Below are 27,121 nucleotides of genomic sequence, written 5' to 3' on the forward strand. Positions count from 1 at the left end.
CCTTTTTACACCTTGTAAAAACTTTCTTAACCGCATGCCTTATATTTATATGTACTGACACCTTAGAAAACAAATGATGTATTTCCTTTAACAGAAGTATTACTTTTATTCATGCTGTAACTTTGGAAGATATTCTGTAACTTAATGTGTGTTAGTTATCCAAGTTGACATCTTAAAATACACACCATGTTGACATCTTGGAAAGCATTCTATGACTTAATATATTTTAGTTTTCCATGGTGAGTTATATTTTATAACTACATGAGTTGTAGTTGTATATAGTGACGTATTGAGACACGTTATGCAACTGAGTATCTTTTAGTTTGTTTGTTGAATTTCGCGCATAGGTACTTGAAGTTTATCTGTACTAGGTGACCTAATTGTGAAGTGATAGACTAGAGAGAGGACAATTAGTCAACACCACTCACAGCTAGGTCTCGCAATTCTCTTTATCAAAGGAAAAGGGATTGAGTACACATTTTAACGCTCCCATGGCTGAAAGGATGAACGCGTTCGATGACAAGATTCAAACCCTTGACCTACATATTGAGGATCAAACACCCTAACTAGCAGACCACGACATGTTATTCATGATGGTAGTTTAGTATTTAGTTTTCTTTTCTGTTAAGCAAAGCAGCTAGAACCCATATTCATTTGCACAAAAAAATAACAAAAATTTATGAAAAATGTCCTTGATTTAGATGCATGTTCAAACTGCAAACAAAATTCTTATTAACCTACACAAAAGTGCTTAAAATACATGCTATACCATAATGATAGGACTGACCGAATAGAAAATATTAATCTTTAAATTGATAATCAACTGGGTTAATCGATCAAAGTTCGATCAGTTGAATGAGATTGGTTTTTAAGTGGCAGCTAATAAATGCTGGTAGAGATTTCGGCTTGTTGCGCTAATCGGGCTGAAAATTGGTGGTGAATTTAAACCACGAATGTTCGAGTTTGTCTCTCTAAGCGTTTGGACATTGAAGGAAATGTTGTTTGATGAGGTATTTCTTCCTGTTACAGAGGAGGATTTATTGAAGAAGGTTGAAAAGTGGTTGTTAAGGGATGGCAAGTTGAGAAGCTGTTGAGACGTCACATGTACAGGTGTTGTGTTAGTGTTCAGTGTTGAGATTGAAGCAGTTATACTAGTGTTATTGTTAAGTTTGGGGTGTTGGTTCAAGTCGTTTTCAAATCCATTAAATATGTTTTCAGATAGAACTGATGAAGGCATATTCTGTGTACTTGACCTTCTCCAATGACTTTGGATGGGCGTTGTGGTTGCGGGATAATGTGATCGTTGAGTCGTCAATGTTACGTTTAAATCCAAGTGGTGATCGGTTTTAGGTGAAACAAGCTTCTGCAAAGGCCCAGATGCTGAAATAAATATGGGAGAGGCGACTTCTTGATTTAAAGAGGATTGATTAGGAGTAGATAATCGTTGGTGGGGAAGATTCTGGTGTGCTGCCCATTGTTTAATGTAGTTACTAAGTTCTGTTGGAGAAAGACGATGGAATCTTTTGCCTACAATTTTAGGTTTTGTAGAACCAAACTTTGTTTGTGCGAAAGCAGCCGTTGTAAAAGTAAGAGGCGCTACGGACTGGGAGAAGAGAGTGTTCATTGGATTACTTGACTTAAAGGTACTCATTGCGATACCGTCGTCTGGGGAAGAAGGAACGTGAAGAGAGATCTGGTTCAGTTGTGTGGCAGCTCCATCCACTGATCTGAAACAGCGAGCTTCGAGACTAAAAGGAAGTGACAGTTTATGACGTTGTGATTCCACACAGTTGTTAGCTTTAGTGTATAATACTTTAACGGGTTCTTTCTCACCTAGACGGTAAGACACTTCTCCTGGATCTATCCAAATACTGAGATCTTTGGGAAGGTTCTCCTGAATATCAGATAAATTCACACCACAATACATTGCGGCAGCACCAAATGCTAAATCTAGCGGAGGTGTGGTTTTCAAACAGCGGAATGCCGAGCCTTTCATTGGACTCTCAGGATACCAATGTCCAGCAAACTTCTGTTTTACCACTTTTTCCATCTCTTCTCCAAACTGATTGACTCTTCTTCTCGGTAATTTGTTATAAAGGAAAGAAATGAGAAAATTCAGAGCTATTTGCACCTCGACGTGCATTATTATTTACTGTTGATAATACTTTCTTTCAGGAAGATTATAGACGTTTCTTTTCTTGTTTCCCTAAGCACCTACGCAAAAATCTTCCGAGATGTTATGCCTCTTCAAATATGCAGAAGTACCTGTAAAAACAAAGTAATATACTTAGTATGGAGAGTGGGTTACACAGGCTCTTTTTAATTTAAGAATAATGATCAGTAAAGGAACATTTACTTTAAAAAATAAAAGCAACATCTCTAAGATTTCTCTACTATTTATCCACCCATAATTATTGAATTATGTTGAAATGAAATATTTGGAAGCATTGTTATTAAAGTACTAGAGTTTTTTGTATGGCTATCGGTTGGTCTACTCTTGACCAAAATGTTTTAAGTAAAAAAGAAAAGTAAAAGTTTACAATGATAATCTTTACTATCCACATGTATGATCTTTTATTTCTTGGATTTTTACATTACTTCAAAGACTTCAATCCTCTGTAAATATTAACAGCCCCTGCCTGAAAAAAAATGGAATTTTCTATGAACCTTTCGAAACGATGACTGAAAAACTCTAAAATATTGTATTCAAACTACTCATAAAAGTGATTTGGAAATAGTTGTAATTGGATAAAGATGTAATTAATTGAAGGTCTCATCCGCCTTTCATTTAGCTTAGTTTGAGGACGATATATCGATTTGGCAAGTCTTTGTCTGTTGATATCAATAAAATGTCAGCTCAGCTGATATCGATAAACTAAAGTTGTATAGAAAGCGTGTGATTTTTAAAACAATATTTTTTTTTCTTTTTCCCCCATTAAGAAATACTGATAATCTTAATAAAGTAACACATTTTACACAATAATGTTCTTTAAAACCGTTTAATATTGATTCGTTAATCCTGGTATCTTGTCATTATAATATATTTAAGGTATGTAGTACAGATTCCATAAGGATTAAAATATGTTTTGAAGTAAAAACTTCTTCACGCCGTTTCAAACATTACGAAAATTCAGATTTTATATTATGTCTTTACTAATCAACAGCTCGGCATGGACTCGTGGTTAGGACGCTCAACTCGTAATCAGAGGGTCGGAGGTTCGAATTCAAGTCACACCAAACATGCTCACCCTTTCAGCCGTAGGGGCGTTATAATGTTGCGGTCAATCCCACTATTCGTTGGTAAAAGAGTAGCCCAAGACTTCGCTGTGGGTGGCGATGACTAGCTGTCTTCCCTCTAGTCATACACTGCTAAATTAGGGAGGGCTAGCGCAGATAACCCTGAAGTAGTTTTTCACGAAATTCAAACAAGAACAACAACGAAACATCATTACTGGCCCAGCACGGCCAGGGTTTAGGGAGTTTGACTTGCAATCTGAGGGTCGCGGGTTTGAATTCCCGTCCCATCGAAACATGTTCGCCCTTTCAGACGTGGGTGCGTTACAATAAGTCAATCCTATTATTTGTTGGTAGAAGAGTAGCTCAAGAGTTGATGTTGGGCGGTGATGACTAACTAGCTGCTAAATAAAGGACGGCTAGCGCAGATAGCTCTCGTGTAGTTTTGATCGAAATTGCAAACAAACAAACATTCTTTACTCTTTAAGTGTCTATTACAGTAATAATGTTATTGTTATGTAAACAAATGACTAAGTGAAAAATATATATGTAAAAACGGCTGGTATGGGTTGAGAAATTTTTTTTTATGTAGAGGAGCGAACAACTTTTCGACTCATACAAGCCGTTTTTACATATATATTTTTTTCTACAAGTGGATTTTCTCGTCATCACGAAATAACTAAGTGCTTCCTTTACTTTTATTGTAAGGCTGACGTTTAGAATCATTGTCGTTCATTTCCTCAGTAAGATACGAGATCCAAGCACGTAGAGCCTTATGAAAGTAACTTAACAGTATTTTTGTGTATCAATTTTGATCTTAAGACTTTCTATCATTCAGATACTGTGATCCTCTTAGTGACATTTTACTTCTCTCACCTTTTTTACCAACTTCATTCTAATTTTATATTTTCCTATATCTTCGTCTATCTTTCTATTTAGATCTTTTCTTAGTTTTGTGTATTATTTTATTTGTTCTTTTTCCACTTATTATTTCTTTTCATATAATAATGAATGAATAATAATTGATGAAATCTGGGTAACAAGAAATACAGAATTTTAACTGCATGTTCTCTTTCCTTTGGTTTTATACGCACTGCCTCCAGACTTTTTTTAAATAAAATACTTTTTTTTAATTTATGTAAAATGATTATTTCATATTATTTTCTAAGCAGGAGTTTCCCTAGTAGTTAGCATTTCATTGAGCTGCGGATCGAAGTGTCCAATGTTTGAGCTGTGATATGCCTTTGAACACACTTTTCATTTCGGCTACGCAGATATTGTAAAAGTGACAGGTAATCTTTATCTTCGGGGTGGCGTAATGTGATATCTGTTACCCTCTCTCTGTTCAGCAGTCCTAGCTTACGAATGGTTATGCCTGAGTGTTAGGAGTATCCAATCAAATCGTTGAAGTCACGTGTCGCATAAAACGCTGTTTAGGTTGGGAATATCTAATACAAAACATTGAGCCGAAAGGACTAGCAAAGATTAGAAGGGTTTTAATTAGAACTGGTTTACACTGGATAACAAGGATTAGTATGTACTGGTAGGAGGTATTAATAACATACTCCACGCGTAGTAAATAAAATCATCCAGTAAAAATGTGAGAAAATTTTTAATAAGAGATAATACATGTAAATGATTAAGAGGAAATAATAATGGATTTTGTGTTTGATGCGAATGTTCACAAAAAGTTCAAAAACATTGGAGATGTATGTTAATAAAGCCTAGCAAAAACTTAATACACTGTAAAACAATTAGCACGATGAAACTAGATAAACAGTGACAACGTGTTTCAGCACCAAAAGGCAAAATATTTAGAACCATCTTTATGAATCATTTAGAATAAACCATATTAACTACAATGTGGTGGTTGGATGACAACATCAACACAAAGTATAACCAGAACTGAAATGTAGAGGGAACTGGCTATACTTGTGAATTATTCATGTATAGCCGCTAGATAGGTGCATTTGAAATGAAAGTAATGTATTCCAGTAATACATATATATATATTATAGAAAAAAAAATGTTACAGTCAAGTGTGGAAAAAGCACCTCCTCCTTACATTTTACGGCAGAGTTTATTGAAGACCGAATTCATGTTGAAAGATGGTAACAATAAAATTGGTAGCTACTTTAAAATGTTAATACCCATACCAGCCGTCTTTAGAATACAAACTAGTGAAAAATGATTCAAAGTATATAATAACACCGTGTTCTCATTTGGGTGCTTTAGATTTTACAAAACTTGAGTGTTTTTGAATATTACACATTTAACTGTTAGACTAATGACATATTTTTGCATTTGAACAATCCGCTTTTTATCCTGTCCTCAAGGCCTGGCATGACCAGGTGGGTTAAGGCGTACGACTCGTAATTTGAGGGTCGCGGGTTCGAATCCCCGTCGCACCAGAGATGCTCGCCCTTTCAGCCGTGGGAGCGTTATAATATGGCGGTCAATCCCACTATTCGTTAGTAAAAGAGTAGCCCAAGAGTTGACGGTAGGTGGTGATAACTAGCTGCCTCCTCTCTAGTCTTACACTGCTAAATTAGGGACGACTAGCGCAGATAACCCTTGAGTAGCTTTGCGTGAAATTCAAACGAAACCCTGCCCTTAATTGATTTTAACGTTTCGCTACTGAGTTTTTCTATGCCAAAATTCCTTTATAGCTCTTATTTTGTGCACGTCAAAAAATTGTGTTTTCAAGCACAAAGCTACACAATAAATAGACTACCTATGCTGTGCTCACAACAGGTATCGATCACAGAATTTTAACGTTTTTTAAGCACATATCATGGGAATAATTTTAAAGATAAATAGCCATTCACGTTATATTTCAAACTTTAACTGTACAAATTACATTTAAGTTACTAAAATCTCGATGTAACTAACCTGATATAATTAAAATATTTAAGGAATATGTGAATGTTAATCAATAAGCTGTTATTGGCTGTATCTAGCTCTAAGACGCTCATTTTAGTGTAACAGATTTCTAGTCATATCATGAGTTGAATGTCACAGCTGTAGGGCATTGAGTCCCCTCAAAGAAGAAGCAACAGAAAGATGAAGAGAGTGACTGAATTTTCAAATTTCTGGTTTTGTGACTTATCTATGTTTTCATCAACGCGTTTCTTTAACATTGAAGTCAAGGCATGATAAGAAAACAGGAAGAACAAGCATTCCGTTTATGAAGAAAAGCGTGTTTCAGCGACCTCTGTATATGTGTAGTTCACATTTTTCTATAAAATAAAGTTTACCTTATAAAGATAAATTTCTTATATAACTCTTAAAGAGTTTGGTTTTAGGGGCCTATCTTTATTTGGTCATAACACCGGATTTTCATTAATTCTGCTATCAATTCCCAGAAGCATATTTTTTTTTCTACCGGTTCTAGTTATTTACGTGTCTTTTGTTCTCTGTATCTTTCTTCTTTTATCATGGATTTATTTTTTTAAGTGCTTGTCTGCTATTTCTTAACATTTTCACAATATAATACATATAGTGGCAGTGCACTCATCTTCTGGTTAAAAGCCGATTTTCTCATTTTAATGGTAAGAAATCTAAGTATTCTTAATTGGAATTCTTCCCGGGAACGAAGAATATATGCAGTAGAAAGTGGTAAGCACAATATCACGTTCGTCTATACAATGATTGATAATACCACTAGTGTTGTAGGCTTTAGAATTACAATTTTATTAAACTGCAGAACATTTCACTGGTTGAAGCAATATATCAATACAGACTGACAGTTACTGTGCAGATTTTCACTAACAATAAAGTTTACGACGTGAACATTGTATCCACAGTATTTTTATTTGTATAATGTTTCGGAAGACAACATGATCCTCTATCATCAGGGGACAAATTAGGTTATTTTATGTGCTAGAGTATTTTGTAGGTGTACAATTAGCGTATTGTACAGTGTAGCCATTTACAAAATAGCATTCCAAAACTTCACTTCTGTTAATGTTTATTCGTATCAGAAAGATGTATTATTAAATTATTTAAAACATGTAACTGTTGATGGAGGGTATAAACCTAACACTATAGATATGATTTATAACAAATATAGTAATGAATTGTAAATATTTGAATGTACTAAGTTATAGACAACTGAGAAGGAAAAATAGAATTTTCTTGATGACAAGAAACCCACTTGAAATAAAAATATATCTCAGAACGGCTGGTATGGGTATTAACACTTTCACTGATAAGGAGAGAACAACGTTTCGACCTTCCTAGGTCATCTCTTCCTTAACCTGAAGGTGACCTAGAAATGTCAAAACATTATTCTCTCCTTATCAGTAAAAGTGTTAGCACCCAAACTAGCAGTTCTAAGAAATATAGAATAAGAATATGTTTGTCCTATGTTCCGTATGGCCAACACAAATAGGTAAAATTAAAAAAAATATAGATACGGATTGTCAACTAATATTTACACCTCTATTAAAGTTAATTAAATACTAATGAATTGAAAGATAAAATTGAACTAAAGGTTTAAATAGAATGTATAAAATAATGTAGTTGTGTTTTAAGTTATATTACAAAGAAATTTGAAATTAAGTTTAGAATAACAGAAGATAAAAATATAATTCATAAATCAAAAATGAGGGATTGTGCTCTAGCCGAGTATATGGCCAACTCTTCACGTGCCATTGACTGGGACTGTGTGAAATTACTCAAACAGGCACATTTATAGAGAGTTAGGTTCACGAGACACAGAAGTTGTTAAAAATAAAATGACGAGGTTAAATGGAAATTTAGGTTCAGGTGCCACGAAAGCGAATTTATGGAAATCCTGTAAATGGCATCACTGCATAACATGCTAATTATGCACCCACGTTTATTCTAATACATAATCAAAGCCATGTGTTGTTGTTAGTCTTCTGTTGATGGTGGATTATTTAGTCTGTTGAAACATGTAGAGCGTGCATCTTTTTAAAAATAAAGTCTTAGATAAATGAAAATTATTGTGTGCATGACAAGTTTCATAAATTTCACTTTTATTGCCCTAATATATACCTCCCCCAAAGGAAAAACACAAATAGCACACTGCGTAGCCTTATACTTAGCCACAAAGATACAATATATTGCTTATTGCACCTCGGGCACCAATCATATACCACTCGCGAGGTATTCAATGGATGTTGTTTGTCGAAAGTTGAAGCTTAGACTGTTCAAAAGACATGTTTTAATTGAACTTGTGTATATAGCAATTTCACAGCGTATTTAAATTTTCTTTTTAGTCATGTATGGTTTGCTTTGTTTTGAATTTTGCGCAAAGCTACACGAGGACTATCTGCGTTAGCCATCCCTAATTTAGCAATGTAAGACTAGAGGGAAGGCAGCTAGTCATCACCACCCACCGCCAACTCTTGGGTTACTATTTTACGAACGAATTGTGGGATTGACCGTCCCAATGTAACGCCTCCATAGCTGAAAGGGTGAACATATTTGGTGTGACGGGAATTTGAACCCGCGACCGTCAGATTACGAGTCGAGTGCCTTAACCACCTGGCCATGCCGGGCTAGTCATGTATGAAATGTGGCAAACGTAGGATATGACTAAAATAACAGTTTTGTTATTGAACATCTAACGTGACAGATGTGGTATTTAACTTTTCAGTTTTTGTGTGGATTACTTTATTTAGTACTTTTAATCATCATTTTAATACTTTCAATTTCTGCTTCAAAACGATTTTGATTTCCCGATATTTTGAAAATTATATAACAGGATTTTAACCCACTTTTATTTAAGGATGGCAGTAATGAGAAAACGTTTTAAAATTTAGTATTACCAAACACTTCCTAAAAGTAAATGAAGTTGGGCCTAATTTAATTTTTTTTCAAGATTTAGTTTTCATTTCCTGGAAGAAACTGTTTATTCCAACTTATGATGCTGGAATAGCTTGCTATTAAGCTTAGAAAACAGTCTTCATTAACTAGACGGTGGTAGCACTGCCACTACATCTTCAGTTGTGAGAATGTAAAGAACTGACAGTACATCAACTTTTATCGTTCAATGAGATGAACTAAAATTATGCATTCAACAGTAAAAGGGATCGTTTAGTTATTTACACACCGAAGTTTTACGAAATTTTATTTCCCAAACATAAACGAGTTAAACAAATCATCTTTCAATCATGTTTGTTTTGTAATATTGTTATTTATCTCCAAATAAAATAATGAGTTGTTAAGGATGCATACCCTGTGTATTTTTGCTTTTCAGTTTTGATGAGGATTATTTTATTCGCCCCCCAGTGACTCAGCAGTATGTCTGTGGACTTACAACGCTAAAAACAGGGTTTCGATACCCCTAGTGGGAAGAGCACAGATAGCCCATTGTGTAGCTTTGTACTCAATTCACAACAACAACATTATTGTGTTTAGAAAAAGTTTGAGGTAATATTTAGCTATTATATATTTAAAAACGGCTGGAATGGGTAGAGGAGCGAACAACGTTTCGCTACTCTATTAGTGCCTTCTCTACATATTCCAGCCGTTTTTAAACATATAGTTTTGTCTCGAAGTGGGTTTTCTTGTCATCGTGGATTAACTATATTCTTTCATTTTATTTGATCTTATATGATCTTTCGCACTCTTTTATGGCTCGTCATTATTATTAATCTAAATTCAAGATTACATTGTTGTAACAATGAATACGAGAAGTTTCTGAAATGTATTGTTTCTCCTACACTTTCTCACACAGTAACTGATTATTTTTTTACAAAAAATAATTTATTTCGATTTTAAAATAAACTGTTGTTGTTTTGAATTAAGCACAAAGCTACACAATGGGCTATCTGTGCTCTGCCCACCACGGGTATCAAAACCCGGTTTTTAGCGTTGTAAGTCCGCAGACATACCGCTGAGCCACTGGGGGGCTAAAATGAACTGTAAATGGTGTTCATTCAAGAAGAAATTAAAGAAATCGAAAACGAGAAAAGGTCACCTATTATTTATCAAGCTAGAAAAATATTTCTGAAGGCACTCTTATTCCATTGTAAAGTAAATACACTTGTTCTGAAAAACTTCAAGATGTAAAATGTCCAGTAAAGTGTTTAAATCATGCAACATTTAAACGACTCTTTACAACAAGTTTGAAAGAGTGTTACCTCTGAGGGAACTATTATATATAGAACTGTTATTTGAACTATAGGATGGTCTTAGAAACATTTATTTTTTATAAGGATCACATATTAATAACTTACTGTTCACTAAGAGGTAACACTCTTTCAAACTTGTTGTAAAGAGTCGTTTACATGTTGCATGATTTAAACACTTTACTGGACATTTTATATCTTCTTAAAGTTTTTCAGAACAAGTGTATTTACTTTATGATTAAAAAAATAACACAGACTGTAGTTTTTCATACTTTTTTTTTAGTTTGTCTATTAAGGATTTTAAACCAAAAGTATGAGGCCCCTAGTGGTATGTCAGTATGTCTGGACTTTTAACTTTGAAAATTGGCTTTCAATACCGGCGTTGGGAAGAGCGGGAGATAGCCCTTCGTACAGCTTTATCCTGGACTACAAACAAGCAAGCACGTTTGAAACCAGAATATTATATTATTATTATATAATATTATTTTTATTACAGTTGCTACTACAGCTATTAGTATGTAGCACAAATAAGTAGAAGTCGACAAAAATATTCAGTTAGAAAAATCAGTGTTTGCCACAACGTTTCGGTAACATTTGAAGCAGATAGACATATGTAGCTACAAGTAAAACTATCTTACTAGTTATAATGTACATAATTAGGTAAATTACAATTTGTTTAAGAGAACTTTCATGAACCTTGTTGAGAAACAAACCATCTCATTTTCCCATGATTGTCCAATTATGTAGAACTATAGAAGGACGACACTTCTTATGAGACGTAACGCTCTTTAAAAACTGTACGAAAGATGGCAAGATTTCTTGTTTCATTATCCAGGCTCGTTTATATCACGATATTAATATCAGTTCCATATCAATAGTTCCGTTGAAATTATTTATTAATAACCGTTGTATTTTCTATAATAACTATGTATTTTCAAGCGTACCAATAATATAACGTAAATAAAAAAAATACTGCTCAAAATATCCAACGTGCAAAGACGTGTTAAATAGAAAATCATAAAATATATTAGTATGAATTCATTGATATAATTAACACGAGAGAAATCCTCAATAGCTGCCGCACTTGAAATTCTTTTAGGCAGGACTAGAATAAATCAAACTATGAAATCTTTAATTTCTATGGTTATTAGTTACATTTTTGTGCATCTGCAATACCAAGCGGGGTGCGTGTGTACACCCTATTTCATTTTATTACTCATCAAAACCTCTGCAAGCCTACCCTCAAATTGAAATTCCTTTACTCAAATTAGAATGAACTAGCCGACGAGACCTTGGACGTGGTGAAATACATCAGTCGAAAGAGTTTGACCTCCCCTAGTCCAAAATTGCAATTAGATCTCAAATTAGTGAAGAGATGGTGAAGGTGCGAACTGAAAGTTTGTACTTGAAATAAACAAATTTCATAGCCATACTCTGAGCAATTATACTGCGGCAAAAAAGGGGAGGTTAGTCTGTTTGTTTATTTTGAATTTCGCGCAAAGCTACTCAAAGACTATCTGCGCTAGCCGTCCATAATTTAGCAGTATAAGACTAGATGGAAGGCAGCTAGTCATCACCACCCATCGCCAACTCTTGAGCTACTCTTTTACCAACGAATAGTGGGATTGATAGTGACATTATAACGCCCCACGGCTGAAAGGGCGAGCATGTTTTGTGCGACGGGGATTCAAACCAGCGACCCTCTGATTACGAGTCAAACGTCTTAACGTACCTGGCCATGCCGTGCCAGGAGGTTAGTCAAATATTGTGAGGATAGGTTTTGAGGTATTGCGTGTCTTTACGCTAGTGTTAAACAAAGCTGATGTGATATCGTTAACGAAACCACCACCCAAAAGATATATCAAACACTACCAACACCGCAGGAACTGTGTGTTTTTGTGTTTTTCTGATCGCAAAGCCATATCGGGCTATCTGCTCAGCCCACCGAGGGGAATCGAACCCCTGATTTTAGCGTTGTAAATCCGGTTGTTTTTTCTCTTTATTTATCCGACCTCAACGAGGGGTATACACAGAAATACAACAAATAAAACACAAGTTAATGAATTAGCATGTAACAATAACTCTACAGATTACCATGCTGAAAATTAATAAAAGAGGTAATTTTGAACAGCAGGTAATCCACCAATTAATACAATTTACATAAACAATACAAGAAACCAAAGAATCTGCCATTGGCGACAAAAATAAAAAGACAATGCAAATAAAGAAATAACAACTTATCTTGACAAAGTACACAAGAAATAACCTTGGGTTACCAAGGTACCAACATAAGAATGTTGTAAATCCGGTGACATACCGCTGTACTAGCGGGGTGTAAAATATCTGACAGAATGACTAGCTTAAGACGTATAAAAACAATATACATACATAGAAGCGGAACTAGTCTTTTTAAATATATTATCAGTTTTATGAAGCTATACTTAAATGTTTTTAATTTAATTATACAATTATTATAGAAAAGCCCTTTGTGAAATATGCAAGATGAACATAAGTAATTCCATGTAAAAAAAAGTTTTCTATAGAACGAGTTCGTTCATGAAAACTAAAAGGAAAATTAATATGAAGGAAATATTTCGACAAAACATGAAGTTTGATTGCAGATCTGGTTTTATTGAACCTTTCAGGAATTCAAGTAGTTTAAAGAAAGCGGACAAATTATAACCCACATTTATAGAAAGGAATTCACCCGAAATGGTTCATGGAACATTTATAAAACTTTGATAACATATTATCAGCAAGGTTTTGAGATCCTTGAGAATAACAATTTTCTCATGAATGCAGCTGAGTCTAGACAAGTTTGAAGAGTTTTTGTTCCTGAACCTACCTCAAAGTAAAATAAAAGTACATGTATGTTGGCTACTTGACCATGAACTAGCGCATCTATGATGTCAGTTATTTTAATATGAAACAGCGTGTCTATGGCAGTTTCTTAAATATAAAATTACAAAGTTCTTATGTTACCGACATAGCTCTTGAACATAAACATATCTATGTTACTGACGTCATTTTGGGGTATCAATATGTTCATATTTCTGATTTCAGTTCGGCCCGGCATGGCCAAGCGTATTAAGGCGTGCGACCAGAATTAAAACCCGCGACCCTCGAATTACGAGTCGAACACCTTAAAACACTAGGCCATGCCGGACTGCTTCTGTTAAAAGCAGTGTTGTTTCACGAGTTCAGCTGGGTCAGTGGCATAGATTGTTTGTCATCCAGTGAAGTTCTGTGTTGAAGTGTGGTACTGAAATGCTTACGACGCGAAAAATTATCACGATCATATTTTAAAAAAGCATGAACAAATTTTGCGCCATTACCTTGTAATCACGTGCTATTTTTAATCTCATGAATCGTAACTTATAGAAACTAACCAAGCCAATAAAATTAAATGAGGCCAAAACATTAGTTTCCCGCCATAAGGAAAATATATTATTTCGTTTGTTTTTAAATTGATATCGTTTCATGTTAAATAATTTGTTTGTATTCAATATAACATTCCAGACGTTATATAAAAAACTTTGACTTCAAGAAAAGAATTCAAAACTTTGTCGAATTCAATCACGGTTTTCCTAAAAATATGTAAATATATAGGAATATTTGTAAACATAAAGCCAGACAGATACAGGCGAATATGTATAAGCGTCTATCGAACAATCTATCTAATCTAACTAGCACCGACATCAGCAGCTAAGGGCTTACACTTCATTCTGCAGGTGTTTTTGCAAGAATTGTAATCCAAGAATCGGATGATCGAAAACATGTACTCGTGTTATGCCACGTGAATGTAGGAAGTGACCTCTTTGGAGACAAAAAAACAAACAAACAGTAAACAAACCAGGAGTATTAGATAACAAAACAGCTTTTATGGTGTTAAATTTCAGATAACCTCGGTAAAGTACGAAACAAGTCCACCAGAGTCGCCAGGATAAAGTCAGTTGTCAAATAAAAGAAGATTTTATTAGGTCGTGTTAAATTAATTAATTGTTGTCAGGCGAAAGTGCGGGTAGTTTCGCACCATGCGGGTGTATGTACTTGCTTCTCCGGTTATTGAAGAAAATACTATTTTAAACAAATACCGATCGGCGCACGATTAAAATCCAAGATTTGTTTGTTTATTTTAAAATTTCGTGCAAAGCTACACGAGGGCTAACTGCGCTAGCCGTGCTTAATGTAGCAGTGTAAGACTAGAGGAAAGGCAGCTAGTCATCACTACTCACCGCCAACTCTTGGACTACTCTTTTACCAACGAATAGTGGGATTGACCGTTACATTATAACGTCTCCACGGCTGAAAGGGCGAGCATGTTAGGTGTGACAGGGACTCGAACCCGCGACCCTCAGATTATGATTCGAGTGCCTTAAACACCTAGCTATGCCGGGCCTCTTATCAGTAACTCTGAAGAACAAGACTCAGGCTTTTTGTAGTATTGCTCTCTGCTAATCAGAATTACTGAGGAAGGATCCTCCCACGTAACTAATCTAATTTACAGATACGTGGCAATCCAAGAACAGACTGGGTCAGATGAAGAAAAACGCATCACTTTAAACAGTTTGTCTGCGCATGTCGTTGTAAATAAAAACTGCATGTGGCTTGTAAAGACTTTTTCAAGCGTTATATATACAGTTTGTGACGTTTATACAAATCCGAAGAAGTTTTATTTTTTGGAAAACGTCTACTGTACATTAAAGAATGTTTATGTATTTCTAACTGTGCTTTAAGTACATACTTTATAATGGTTTGCGTAATGTAATAGCCAAAGTAAGGTGTATGTTTCTCAAGTTGTTACGAGTACGTTTGTAACATTATATATTAACTGTTGTTACAAGGCCCCTGTTTTTAATGAAATTCTCTATGTTAATTTGTATTAGTTTTTTTAATTGAACGCAATAATATTTATAAGCCAAATTTTATAATTGTTTTGTGCATAGCTTTTAAAATATTTTTTTCTGTGCTATGATATATTCAGTCTTGTCATAAATGAACAGCTGCAAAATTTCGGTGCTTGTTTTCTTACTTGCTGTGGTTTGTCAGTATGTATTCACAGAAAGTCATGATGCCCGATCAAAAACATGGTAGGTGTGGAAAAAAAGGATGGAGTTCGCACGTTCGACACCGGGTTTTTAGGTCGTTCAGGACATGGGAGGAGGGTGAGGTACATTTTTGACCTCTTCCTCCCTTCTGAATTAATGATTTTAAAACTGTCAAATGTTACAAACACAGAAAACTGATTCAACTTTTTCAGGGCCACGCCCTTGAAAATAATGATAATAGCACTTAGTATAATTTTAAATTCTTCGCCTAACCTGGTCACACACGCTTGGAAACAGTTCATACCGTTTACTTTGTTATGTAAGATCACAAGCAGTTTCGAAATTAAATTATACTTATTGAAAAGAGAGATTTATCAGCGCGTGTTTATACACAAAGTACCCCTTTTTAAATACAACGATGATATCCGAGTTCAGTAAAATAACTTTCAATTTCAAATGCAGGTAGTTTTATTTTTAACAGAAAATTAATGGTGAGAAGCACTTCGCCCTGTCAACATAATGTATGATATAGCGATATATTTCTATTAATAAATTATTCTTGTATAAATTCTTATTACAGTAGCAGAACGAGCTATTTGTCAATTTATCTTTTAGTGGAAATAAGTTGTCATTTTTTATATAATTATGAATTTTAGTACCCTGAAAGCTGTGGTAAGTATAGAATTTTGTATTGTTTGCAATTTCTTAAGATTTGTTTTTGCTATCTTTAACTATGCTGGGCACGCTTATTCTATTACTGGTCTAATTTACTGTTTATAAATTTTAATAAAAATTTCTGTGGATATTCCTGTCCTTTTGCCTGCTAGTCTTTTGAGATAGTTTGCTTGTTGTCACACTTTTTATTACGTAATTTCGGGAGTTAATTTTAAATCATACGTTCGGCCTAAAATTTTGCAGACCAACTGGTATCACGAAGATCTTCGCTAAGGTATAATATAGGAGGGCTTCTACGTAATTTAAGTTAATTTTCGACTAATACTAATTTTGTTTGCGATATGCCGATTTTAATTCTGTATTTCCGACAGTACTATTTGAGTTAAAACTGGTTGTAAATTATTTGATACGGCTGAGGGTGTGTTTGAGCTCTTCCAGATGACCACATCAAACAGTGAAGTTTGAACCACAATAAATATTATTTAATAGTGTGTCGTTTACATACATGATGTACAGGGTAAGACTAACTATTACTCCCTTAGAAACACTCGCCTTTGGAGTAAAGTATTTCGAGTAGGTGTCATCCACATTTACTATACATTTTCTGTTGTCGGGAAAGTTGGATAACTCCTGTTGGTAATTCCATTTCTTTTCACTTCAGTCTTAAACCATTTTGCCACACAATGTGAAAAGTTTTCACAATATCGAGGAAGCAACCCGCGACCTTCAGGTTACGAGTCGAACGCCTTAACGCACCTGGTCATGCCGTGCCTGATATCCAAGATGAAATACAAACGTCTGCTCTTCTTTATTTCCTGTGAATCAGCATTACTTTCGTGAATGAACCGTGATAAACAGCTGCTTAGTTAATTATGTGCCATTTGTTTTGTTTTCTTAACGTGTAAGCCCCGAAGCTTGCCGCTGAACCACTCGATGCAGTTATTTAGTGGCCTGTGGTTTAACAAATCAGAAACCAGAGCCTTTTTTATTTGTTTTTGAATACTCTAGGGCTACCTGCTTCAGCCGTCCTTAATTCAGAGGTGATATAATAGAGAGAAGGCAATTACTCAGCACACCACCCACCGCAAACTGTTAGATTGATCATCACAATACTACGTCAATACAGTTGAAACAGAGAGCATATTCAGCAACATATTTCAATCCTAGGACAAAAATTGGGAATTGAGCGCTTTGACCGCCAGGCCACGTTAAACCTAATATCCTAGTCACCGCCTGCTTAATATTATCATTTCTCCTTCTGAAAGTCACTCAGCGGCACAGCGATATGTTTAGGGTTCTCATATCCTTAAAATTCTGGTTTCTATATCTGTGGTGGGCATTGCACGGATAATCCATAATGTAGCTTTTTGCTTAAATCCAAACAATCAATCTTCCTAAAAAAATATTCTTCAAATACTTTACCCGAGTTGACGACCGTATATAAAAATAAAACGTATTCACTAGGCTTATTAAACAGAGTAATTTTTTTTTCTTTTAGTGCTCTCTTTTTTAGGTTGAAATTATACTTTCAAACTGGTTACTTCTAGTTTCGTTTAGTATCGCCCCTTTGAAATAAATTTTTAAGACACTTTAATTGAAATGTCGTTCATATGTTTTGTTTGAAAAATATATTTATTTTACTCGTTCAGTATTTCGGATGTGCATCTTAATTAAGAAATTAAGACACCATAATGATATCTGTTAAATACAGGGGCGATGAAGTACTCGAACTAATACAAAAATGTGTAGTTTCGTGATAAAGATGCGTTACTGAAACATTAGAAAATATAGCAGTAGATATTCAACTGTCTTTTAATGAACAAAAAGTCGTGTCTTGGCACACCCTGCTGGTTAGTGCGCTCTAATGACAATCTGTGGTATATAGAAACCATTTAAGTAATGGTGGTGGGTATAAATGACGGTCATCCTAATTTTTGTTTGTAATGAGTAGCCCTCTAGTCCTTTAACTCATAATTATGGACTATTAACGAAGATAGTCCTCGAATAATTTTGCGAAAAATTCAGAGGCTAAAGGTCGTCCCTGTCCTTCAACTATTCCCAATCAATATTGTTTATTTTAAGACATGAAGAAATATATTTTTCAGGTTTGCACAAACGATACAAAGGGCTTCCCTCCTAATGTATCGAAACACAGTACAAATCCATAGACATACCACTGTGCCACCCATTTTGAGCACCATATATCTTAAATCTTTTTTTTTTTTTTGATATAAAATAGAGAGCAGCACCTAAAAGTAGGATTTTAAATGATTATACGAGAAAGGTATCAAAAAATATTTTGTCTTGATCCCATGAAAGGCGATACTATATTAATATAGGATAATCTACATATGTTTCAAGTTGCATAAGTTGATATGTATATAGTTTATAAGAATTTGTTTTACCATGCGACTTAAGTTTATGCAGCTAAAAACTGAATAGTTAACAGTTTTATAATGCGATTCCTAAAGCCGTAGTCAACTTGTCTTTATGGCGTTTAATTCACCCAGGAAACCGTTGTATCCCTCCCAATAATGCATTAACGCTGTGTGGTTGAGACATTATTTATTTATTGGGCAGCTAGAACTTAGAATTATAAAAATATACAACTGAATTTCACCGATTACTTTTATGAAAACCACTTTTTGTAGTTTATCTGTTAAGCACAAAGATATATAATGGACTTATGTGTTTGACCCATTGCGCATATCGAAAACCTTTGTTTAGTGTTGTGTTATAAGTACTCAGATTTAACGTTGAGCCACCGGGAAGGATTTATATTATTTTTATAGTAAAAAAGTAAAAAAAGTTCTTTTCTAGTTATTTTATAAATTTACAATCGGTGCTTTTTTTGAAACCAATGTAACTATATTCTTATTGACAAGTTAACGAACATATTACAGTAAAATGGTCGTAAGATTAAAATTTACAGATTTTGCGAAAATATAATAAATAAATAATGTTAAAAACTTTAAATACCTCTGTAGATAAACATTACGAAGTCCAACTAGTTACTAATGATTGAATGAATTCCGCTTATTATATGATTTATTATTCTGGTCATTTGTTTATAAGTATTTCTAATCAGTTCTTTTCTTCATACAGAGCGATTTTCATACATAAATTTCTTTGTTAATTTATTTCGTTTTGATTTACACACACTTAAGATATTTTGATCAAAGCGAGTTTATTTTAATACCAATGTGTTTAGGCTAACACATGCCACACACAGGTCCACACTTCCTAATTAATTCCTTTTTTGGAAGCGGGAATACTCCTGTGTTCACCAGTTCGGAAAAGGGTATCACATCACATATTTTTTCATAGTCATTCAACGCTCTCATTTCAGGTGTCATCCAACGTTATCTTGCAAAACTGAAGTTGTATAATAACTAGAACGAGTAAAATGCATACTTCTCTGTTTATGTGGCTTGTGCGTACGTTATAATGTGATGGTTAATCCCACTATTTGTTGTAAAAGAGTAGGCCATGAGTTAGCGGTGGGTGGTGATGACTAGCTGCCTTCCTTTAGTCTTACACTGCTAATTTAGGAACAGCTAGTGCAGATAGTCCTCGTGTAGCTTTGCGCGAAATTCAAAGAAGTAAACTCTGTTTACACAATTAGGTTGTCGTAGGGTTGCGTCGATGGCTGCGTTCTAACATTTTCAGATATTACTGTTGCTGATTAATGACAGAAATAAATACTCTCAGGCAGAGTACACCTCCTTGAGAGTTTTGTCTGCTTCTTTGAACCAAGTAACGAGACTGACTGTCAATTTTATAACGCGCCCGAAGATGAAAGCGCTGGAGCTTTTCAACGGCATCATGTTTCGAATTCTAGAACCTTAATATGCAAACGGACACACAAATACAATAAGATATTCCCGACTCTCCACGAAAAAAAAAAAGAGAAAAAAGATAAATCAGAAAGAAGAAATATCCGTAAGGAAACTATACCATTAATCAAACTCTGTATTGTAAGTAACTGGTTTTGTGAAGAACGTACAGTTAATATTTACGGTTTGTTCTTATTAGCAGAACGAAATGTTATTTTTAAAGTGCTTTTACACGCATTGTGCTATAATTACAAAATGGACATTGCACGTCGATAGTAACTTACAAGTAGTCAAATTGCAGTTATTTTAGCTATAGTCATTATAGCTATAGAATTGCCAACGTTCTTATTTATCAGGATTAAAGTTCGGTCAGCTCTTTGACGTTTCCATGGCAGCGCACCTACTTTCCAGCTGTTGCGTGTTTGAATATCTTGTTTCTATGGTGATTTATTCCATCTTTGTAATCAGGTATGCTGTACAATGCGATTTTAAATTGACTTAATAACTCCATGTAACTTATTAAACAGCAGCGTATCAATGTATTTCATTACACAAACTCGAATTCTCATTAAAAAAACCCAAAAACTATGACTTTTAAGAGACAATGATACATAATCAATTTTTTTTTGACAAGTCTATCCCAATATATTTTTGGTGAAAAATAAATATAATTACCGCTTTTGTTTCTTGTAAAACTAGCTCATTATACACGTTTTCTTAATAACTAGCAAACATTAATTAGAGAAATTTAGCGATATTTAAAGCTAAAAATGTTCTTGTGTTTCAGAAAAAAAAACCATATTGGGGTTGTTATAGTTCAGGGCAAAAGTAACTTATGAACACTGTGGTCCAGAACATTATTAACGATACTACATCAGCAAACAGGTAGTGCTAATTCATAAATAGATAGAATTTATCTAGCAAATGTCAAGAGTAGTTTGTAATGCGGAAGATAAATTACTATTACGCACAAGATGTAACGAGTCAGTGTAAGTTAATAGAAATAATATGTTATTTGAAGACAAATATTGGCCATCTCGAGTTAAAGAGAAAAATAGAACCCTTTCAACGAAGTACTTATAGAAAAAGTACAATAGTGATAAGATGACTGAATACTTATATGTACCATTTGTTTTTATTATGTAGTGAACACCAATAAAACTTACTTTAAAAACTGGTTTTGTTTGTTTGTTTGTTTTTTGAATTTCGCGCAAAGCTACTCGAGAGCTATCTTCGCTAGCCGTCCTTAATTTAGCAGTGTAAGACTAGAGGAAAGGCAGCTAGTCATCACCACCCCCCATCAACTCTTGGGCTACTCTTTTACCAACGAATAGTGGGATTGACCGTAACATTATAACGCCCTCACAGCTGAAAGGGCGAACATGTTCGGTGCGACGGGGATTCGAACCCGCAATCCTCAGAGTACGAGTCGAATGCCTTAACCCACCTGGCCATAAAAAACTGGTAAACGTAAAAATTTTTACAACCTTTCTTGTTATAACATTGATATTGTTTTTTTTTTCTGAGGAAAAAATCTTGTTCAATATGCCTGGCTTTTCCTTTCTTTAATTCTTCAATAGTTCAATGATAAGCTTCGGGCTTTATAACGCTATAATTCGGGGTTCGATCTCTTCGGGAAATGCTTAGAATAACACGAGATCCTAATAAATAGAGTTCTTTACTTCCGAATAATATTATTAAAGTTGTATTTAATTTTTAAAACATGTTTTGCAAAGTACTGATGACCCTAAATTAAAGTATTTATTCTCCTTCTAGCTTTTGATGTTTAATTTTTATTTTCTACTTTTGCGAGTTGTTGACGACTTTAAAAATAAAATAAGTATAGTACATGAAACGAGCGTATTTTGAATTGAGCCTTGGCATGTGTGTTCTTATCCTAAAATATCGGCCCGGCATGGCCAAGTGTTTTAAGGCGTTGGACTCGTAATCCGAGGGTCACGGGTTCGAATCTCCGTCGCACTAAACATACTCGCCCTTACAGCCGTGGGGGCGTTATAGGGTTACGATCAATCCCACTATTCGTTGGTAAAAGAGTAGCCCAAGAGTTGGCGGTGGGTGGTGATGACTAGCTGCCTTCCCTCTCGTATTACACTGCTAAATTAGGGACGGCTAGCGCAGATCGTCCTCGAGTAGCTTTGCGCGAAATTCAAAAAACAAACAAGCAAACCTAAAATACTTTAGACGTTAAGATAAGATGTTGGAAAAGAAATAATGATCAGGAAAGTAAACAAATTGTGCAAATTACAACCAAAATAGATCTCACAGTACTGAAGTTCCGAAGCGAGAACTAAGCTCGCGTTTGATGTTTAAATTATACTGGTACCTTCAAGTCGTTATGTATGAGAAACTGGCGAGTCTAATAGAAGAATGTTTTTCTAGGAACTGTTAGTGAAATTGCTAGAACAACGGCTACAGTAAAGTGATTTACGAATGTGAAGATAGCCTGAACTTTGTATCTGTTTAATTTAGAGAAACCATGTTTTATTGTTATTATTTCAGAAGAAGCTATCATGAATTTGGATGCCTACATTTCAGGCCTACTGTAACCGTTCTCAGAAGGTAGGCAATTACTGTACCATTATAGAAGATCAGATTTCATTTGCAATGCTAGTGTTACACAGATATTCTAATGTATACGTGAGCGGCAGCAAACCTCATGACTTTATGTTTCTAGAGAAGAATAAGCGTAAGGCATGTTACAAAGGGGAGAATACCTCCCAGAAAATAAGAAATGGAAAAACATCAGAATTTATGAAAAACAAACTATATAAGCATATTATATACCCTTTATAACCAGAAACATTGGCTGTTGGAAACCTATTGTTAAGAAAAATTATGACAATTTTTTTTTCCATTTAAAGAAAGAAGATAAAAATGTCACATCTGGTCGTATAGTGACCTCTAGCGATTTAATGATGATAAACGTTTTTGTAATATTTTCGTCACTGGAAATTTTTCATAGAGTAATTCAATTAACAATAATATAAATAGCTGAAGTTCATAAAAATAATGCTACAAACATCATCAGTTGAATCACTTATGATATGCAAGAAACATAGTCTTCTTAATACATATTATTCTGTTTAGAAAGGTGTTTGACTGAAACTAGTCGATTTCACTTGTGTTTAACACGACTGTTTAATTAATTTAAAACATTTTTTGGTAATTAACAACTTGAAATCAAAGTAATTATTATTATGATTAATTTTTGCCTTTCGTGTGGAAAATGAATGAATATAGTAAGAGGAAATCAGTTAAAGATAAGTAAAGAAAAGTCCATAAAGGAAAATGAGACAAAGCTGTTCCAAAGCTTATAAAACGTGGACCTGCAAGTGTGAGTGTATTGTTAATAAGCATATAGCACCTCAACTAGAAATTATTTGTTAAAACTTCCGGAAAACGATCATTTGAGTGAAGGCACTTAGAAAATTACCTATGCATGAACCTGAATTACTATTCTGTTGGAAGATTAATTAGTAATTAGTTATAAAATGTACTTGGATTTCAAGCAGAAACAAGCAGAGCCATTATGATTGAGAAATGGTTTTTATAAAACAAGAAAATATAACATGCTTTAAGGAAGTTGTCTTTTAGAGTGTTAGATTTACAGTAGAATGAAACTAGGCTCGTTCAGACGACAGGGCAACATCAAATCGATTGAGATAACAATTACCAGTTCTTAAGATGTTTGATCATTACACATTCTAAGTTTGGCCAGCGATTGAACTATCGTAACGTGAGGACAAAGTCAACACGATTGTACCACGATGTGGGATTCGAATAGAGAAAATTTTCAGCACTAGTGCAAGCTGGTGACCAGATTGAAAAAAAGAAATCAAAGAACAGAACCTAAAGATATTATTGAGCTCAGCAGACAAATGCGTTAGTTTCGCAATTTTTTCTCGACTGACTTACTCGTAATCTCATTGGTTTTCCGTCTGGAAGAATACTAGATTCAGAAAAAGAAAGCACAAGCACCTAACATGTTTTATATAATGTTAAATCACGGTTGAACAGAACACCGTCTCTAAGGGTTACAATATTCCAATCAAACAGTTTTCTTCTTTCAAAATAGGAAAAAAAACCAAAACCTTTAGCGTTTATACACCATTTCCAAGATGTAAATTTGTTTAGGAAAACCAGTACTTCTTACACGGGTTTCCAAGCCAATTCTTCCGATGTTGTTCATATAACACTTTTTACTGTGGGCGAAAGGTCAGTTTGTTTGTTTTTGAATTTCTCGCAAAGCTACACGAGGGCTATCTGTGCTAGCCGTCCCTAATTTAGCGGTGTAAGACTAAAGGGAAGGCAGCTAGTCATCACCACCCACTGCCAACTCTTGGGCTACCCTTTTACCAACGAATAGTGGGATTGATCGTCACTTACAACGCCCCCACGACTGAAAGGGCGAGCATGTGCGAAAGGCGTTACTAAACTAATTTTGTTCTTCTGAATGACACATACTCATACTTATTAAAAGTTATATGCATTTCAACACAGTTACTTTTTAACTCTTTTAAAAAACAATTTTGATTTTGAATCCGAGAGAGGTTCTCCAATTTCTTTAAAAAAAAAAAAAGTGAATTCACAAGCATGACTTCCAATTTTTGTAAACTTGACTATTAGCCATCTATTTGTAATTTTTCTACTTGCCAATTCGTTGAAGATATCAGTACCACCTATATTGAACTAAATGGAAACTTCACGGTTTTCTTAGTTATTAACTGATGTATTTCTGAAAAAAATGCTGAATGTTAAAAAGTTGAAGAGCTTTTGGATTAAAAGACATTTACAGTGATGATGAATAAAACATTTACCTATAGTCACATCTTAGTTAAACAATCCGTGGATAAAAGATCGTAATTGCACAGCACCTCACTTGTCGTGACGTGCTATGTGTCAGCGATATTATCCATTTTCCTGAGAAACACACGGGACCCAATTCTATTAACGTCAACAAAATAACAACCTATATCTTCAGAATGTGTTTTTGTAATCTCAGCACTTCGTTATTACTACTTCATAAGGATCTATCGATAACATACAAGTTCACTAATTCAGTTGAAACTAAATTGGAACACTGTCATCAGTTAATCGAACATCGATACATGTGTCTAAAACGTTTAGCTCGTTTTCAAAATAACACCTAACATTCTTCTCAAACTGTCGAAACAAACCGAATCAACAATGGTAAATAAACGTAAATCAATTGGTGAACTTTTAAAATAGTGGTATTTAGAAATACTTTACATATATGAAATACATCTGCATATTTGTAACTATTATTATGCCTACAGATATCTATATTTTTCTATCCTTTTATAATGTTAAAAATCCTTTAAATATTGTAATGATGTAAAAAAACTTAGTCAACATTTTAACATTGAGGACTTAATTACTTTTATAAGACTATTTCTGTAAAAAGTTTTTGCTGTAGTGTTGTGGTTTAACATGGTTGAACTTAAATAGTATTTTTCAATTTGCCTCCCGCTAGTACAGCGATAAGTCTACGGATTTACAACACTAAAATCAGGGGTTCGATTCCCCTCGGTGGGCTCAGCAGATAGCCCAATGTGGCTTTGCTATAAGGAAAAAACACACATACACACAAACACGCGTTTTTGAATTTCTGGATTAACCGAATAACCACGTGCCTCAGTGTTTGCTCTAGAATGTGTTTGAGCTTACCAGTACCTGCTATCACCTGTACCTACTATGTTTTGTTACATAGTTAATAGCCCCCTAGTGGCTCAGCCATATGTCTGCGGGCTAATCACGCTAAAATCCGGGTTTCGATACCCGTTGTGGGCAGAGCACAGAGAGCACCTTTGCGTAGCTTTGTGCTTCATTCAAAACAACAACTACTTTTAGGGCCCGGCATGGCCGAGTGTGTTAAAGGCGTTCGATTTGTAATCTGAGGGTCGCGGGTTCGCATCCCCGTCGCGCCAAACATGCTCGCCATTTCAGCCGTGGGGGCGTTATAATGTGACAATCACTCCCACTATTCGTTGGTAAAAGAGTAGCCCAAGAGTTGGCGGTGGGTGGTGATGACTAGCTGCCTTCTCTCTAGTCTTACACTGCTAAATTAGGGACGGCTAGCACAGATAGCCCTCGAGTAGTTTTGTGCGAAATTCAATAAACAAACAAACAAACAAACATAGTTAATAAACACTCAATGTTTGTATTATGTTCCTGTGTACTTAATAAATTTTTATAATTCTCACTTTGTTTACCTTAGAGTAGATTAACATTGGTCAATGCTTATGTAATGTGGTTTAGAGTTGATAAAAAGTGATCTGTGTTCATACTTGATATGTTGTAAAGTCTATTAACAGATATAAATGCTTATGGTTTGTTTTTTAAACTGATCGTCTTCTATTTTTACGACTCTGAAGCAAATAATATGAAATAAGACTATTCATTACTCACAGATATTCTAACTAAAGTAATAAAATATCCCCACAGTGGCAGGCAAATTAAACTCAGTTATAGGTGTAGTATCATTCAAGAGAAAAGCAAATTAAACCTAATATAGACGCCAAAATTTCATTGAAACTAATTAAACAAAAATATTTGAACGGTTTTAAGAATTCAGATCTTTTCAGCAAAAATAATTTTCAGAGCATATCTTCATGCTGATTGAGAATTAATGAGGGTATGCAATTAACATTGCTCTGTTAACTTAACTATACTGTTTATGTTATTTCTATACTTCCATTTTATATACGTTAATCCAACTGGAAATCAACTGTCTTGTTTTTTGAAATCGGCAGACAACACGGTGATAGGTGCACAACGAATTAACATCATTCAATTCATATTAATTACAATTACTAATTTGGGATTTATGTACACATATATAGATAGATATAACTATATTAGTATTATAATATCTTAGCACTTTATTTTATTCGTTATTCTTTGAGTAAATGGTAATTTCACAATTTGGAAGCCTCCTTGCATTATCTCAAAGTCTACCCTATTTAAAGGCGTTTGTGGTATAAATAAGAACAGAATCAAATGTCATACCAACTACAAACAGTGGTATACTTTAAAATGCCTTACCTTAGTTTTAAGAGAAAACTGTAATGATGGAGATAGTTTTTGGTGAAAATTTAACGATGGAACAATCATATAAAAAAACCTATAAAAATTGGAAAAAGTTACTCTTTCTTCCCGTTGAATCGCGAGTGGAGAATCTCTT

At 34.5% G+C, this 27,121-nt stretch overlaps 1 protein-coding gene across 1 annotated transcript; it reads right to left on the bottom strand.

The window, feature by feature from the left end:
• On the bottom strand, positions 1 to 27,121 carry LOC143237847 (uncharacterized). Its single transcript, XM_076477520.1, has 2 exons — positions 26,983 to 27,121; positions 1 to 2,265 (listed from the first exon to the last, which is right to left on the bottom strand). The coding sequence occupies exon 2, from the start codon at positions 2,141 to 2,143 to the stop codon at positions 869 to 871; it is 1,275 nt and encodes a 424-aa protein (XP_076333635.1). The 5' UTR covers positions 2,144 to 2,265; positions 26,983 to 27,121; the 3' UTR covers positions 1 to 868.

This window comes from Tachypleus tridentatus, chromosome 13 (genome assembly GCF_004210375.1).
Source record: "Tachypleus tridentatus isolate NWPU-2018 chromosome 13, ASM421037v1, whole genome shotgun sequence".
Taxonomy (NCBI): Eukaryota; Metazoa; Arthropoda; class Merostomata; order Xiphosura; family Limulidae; genus Tachypleus; species Tachypleus tridentatus.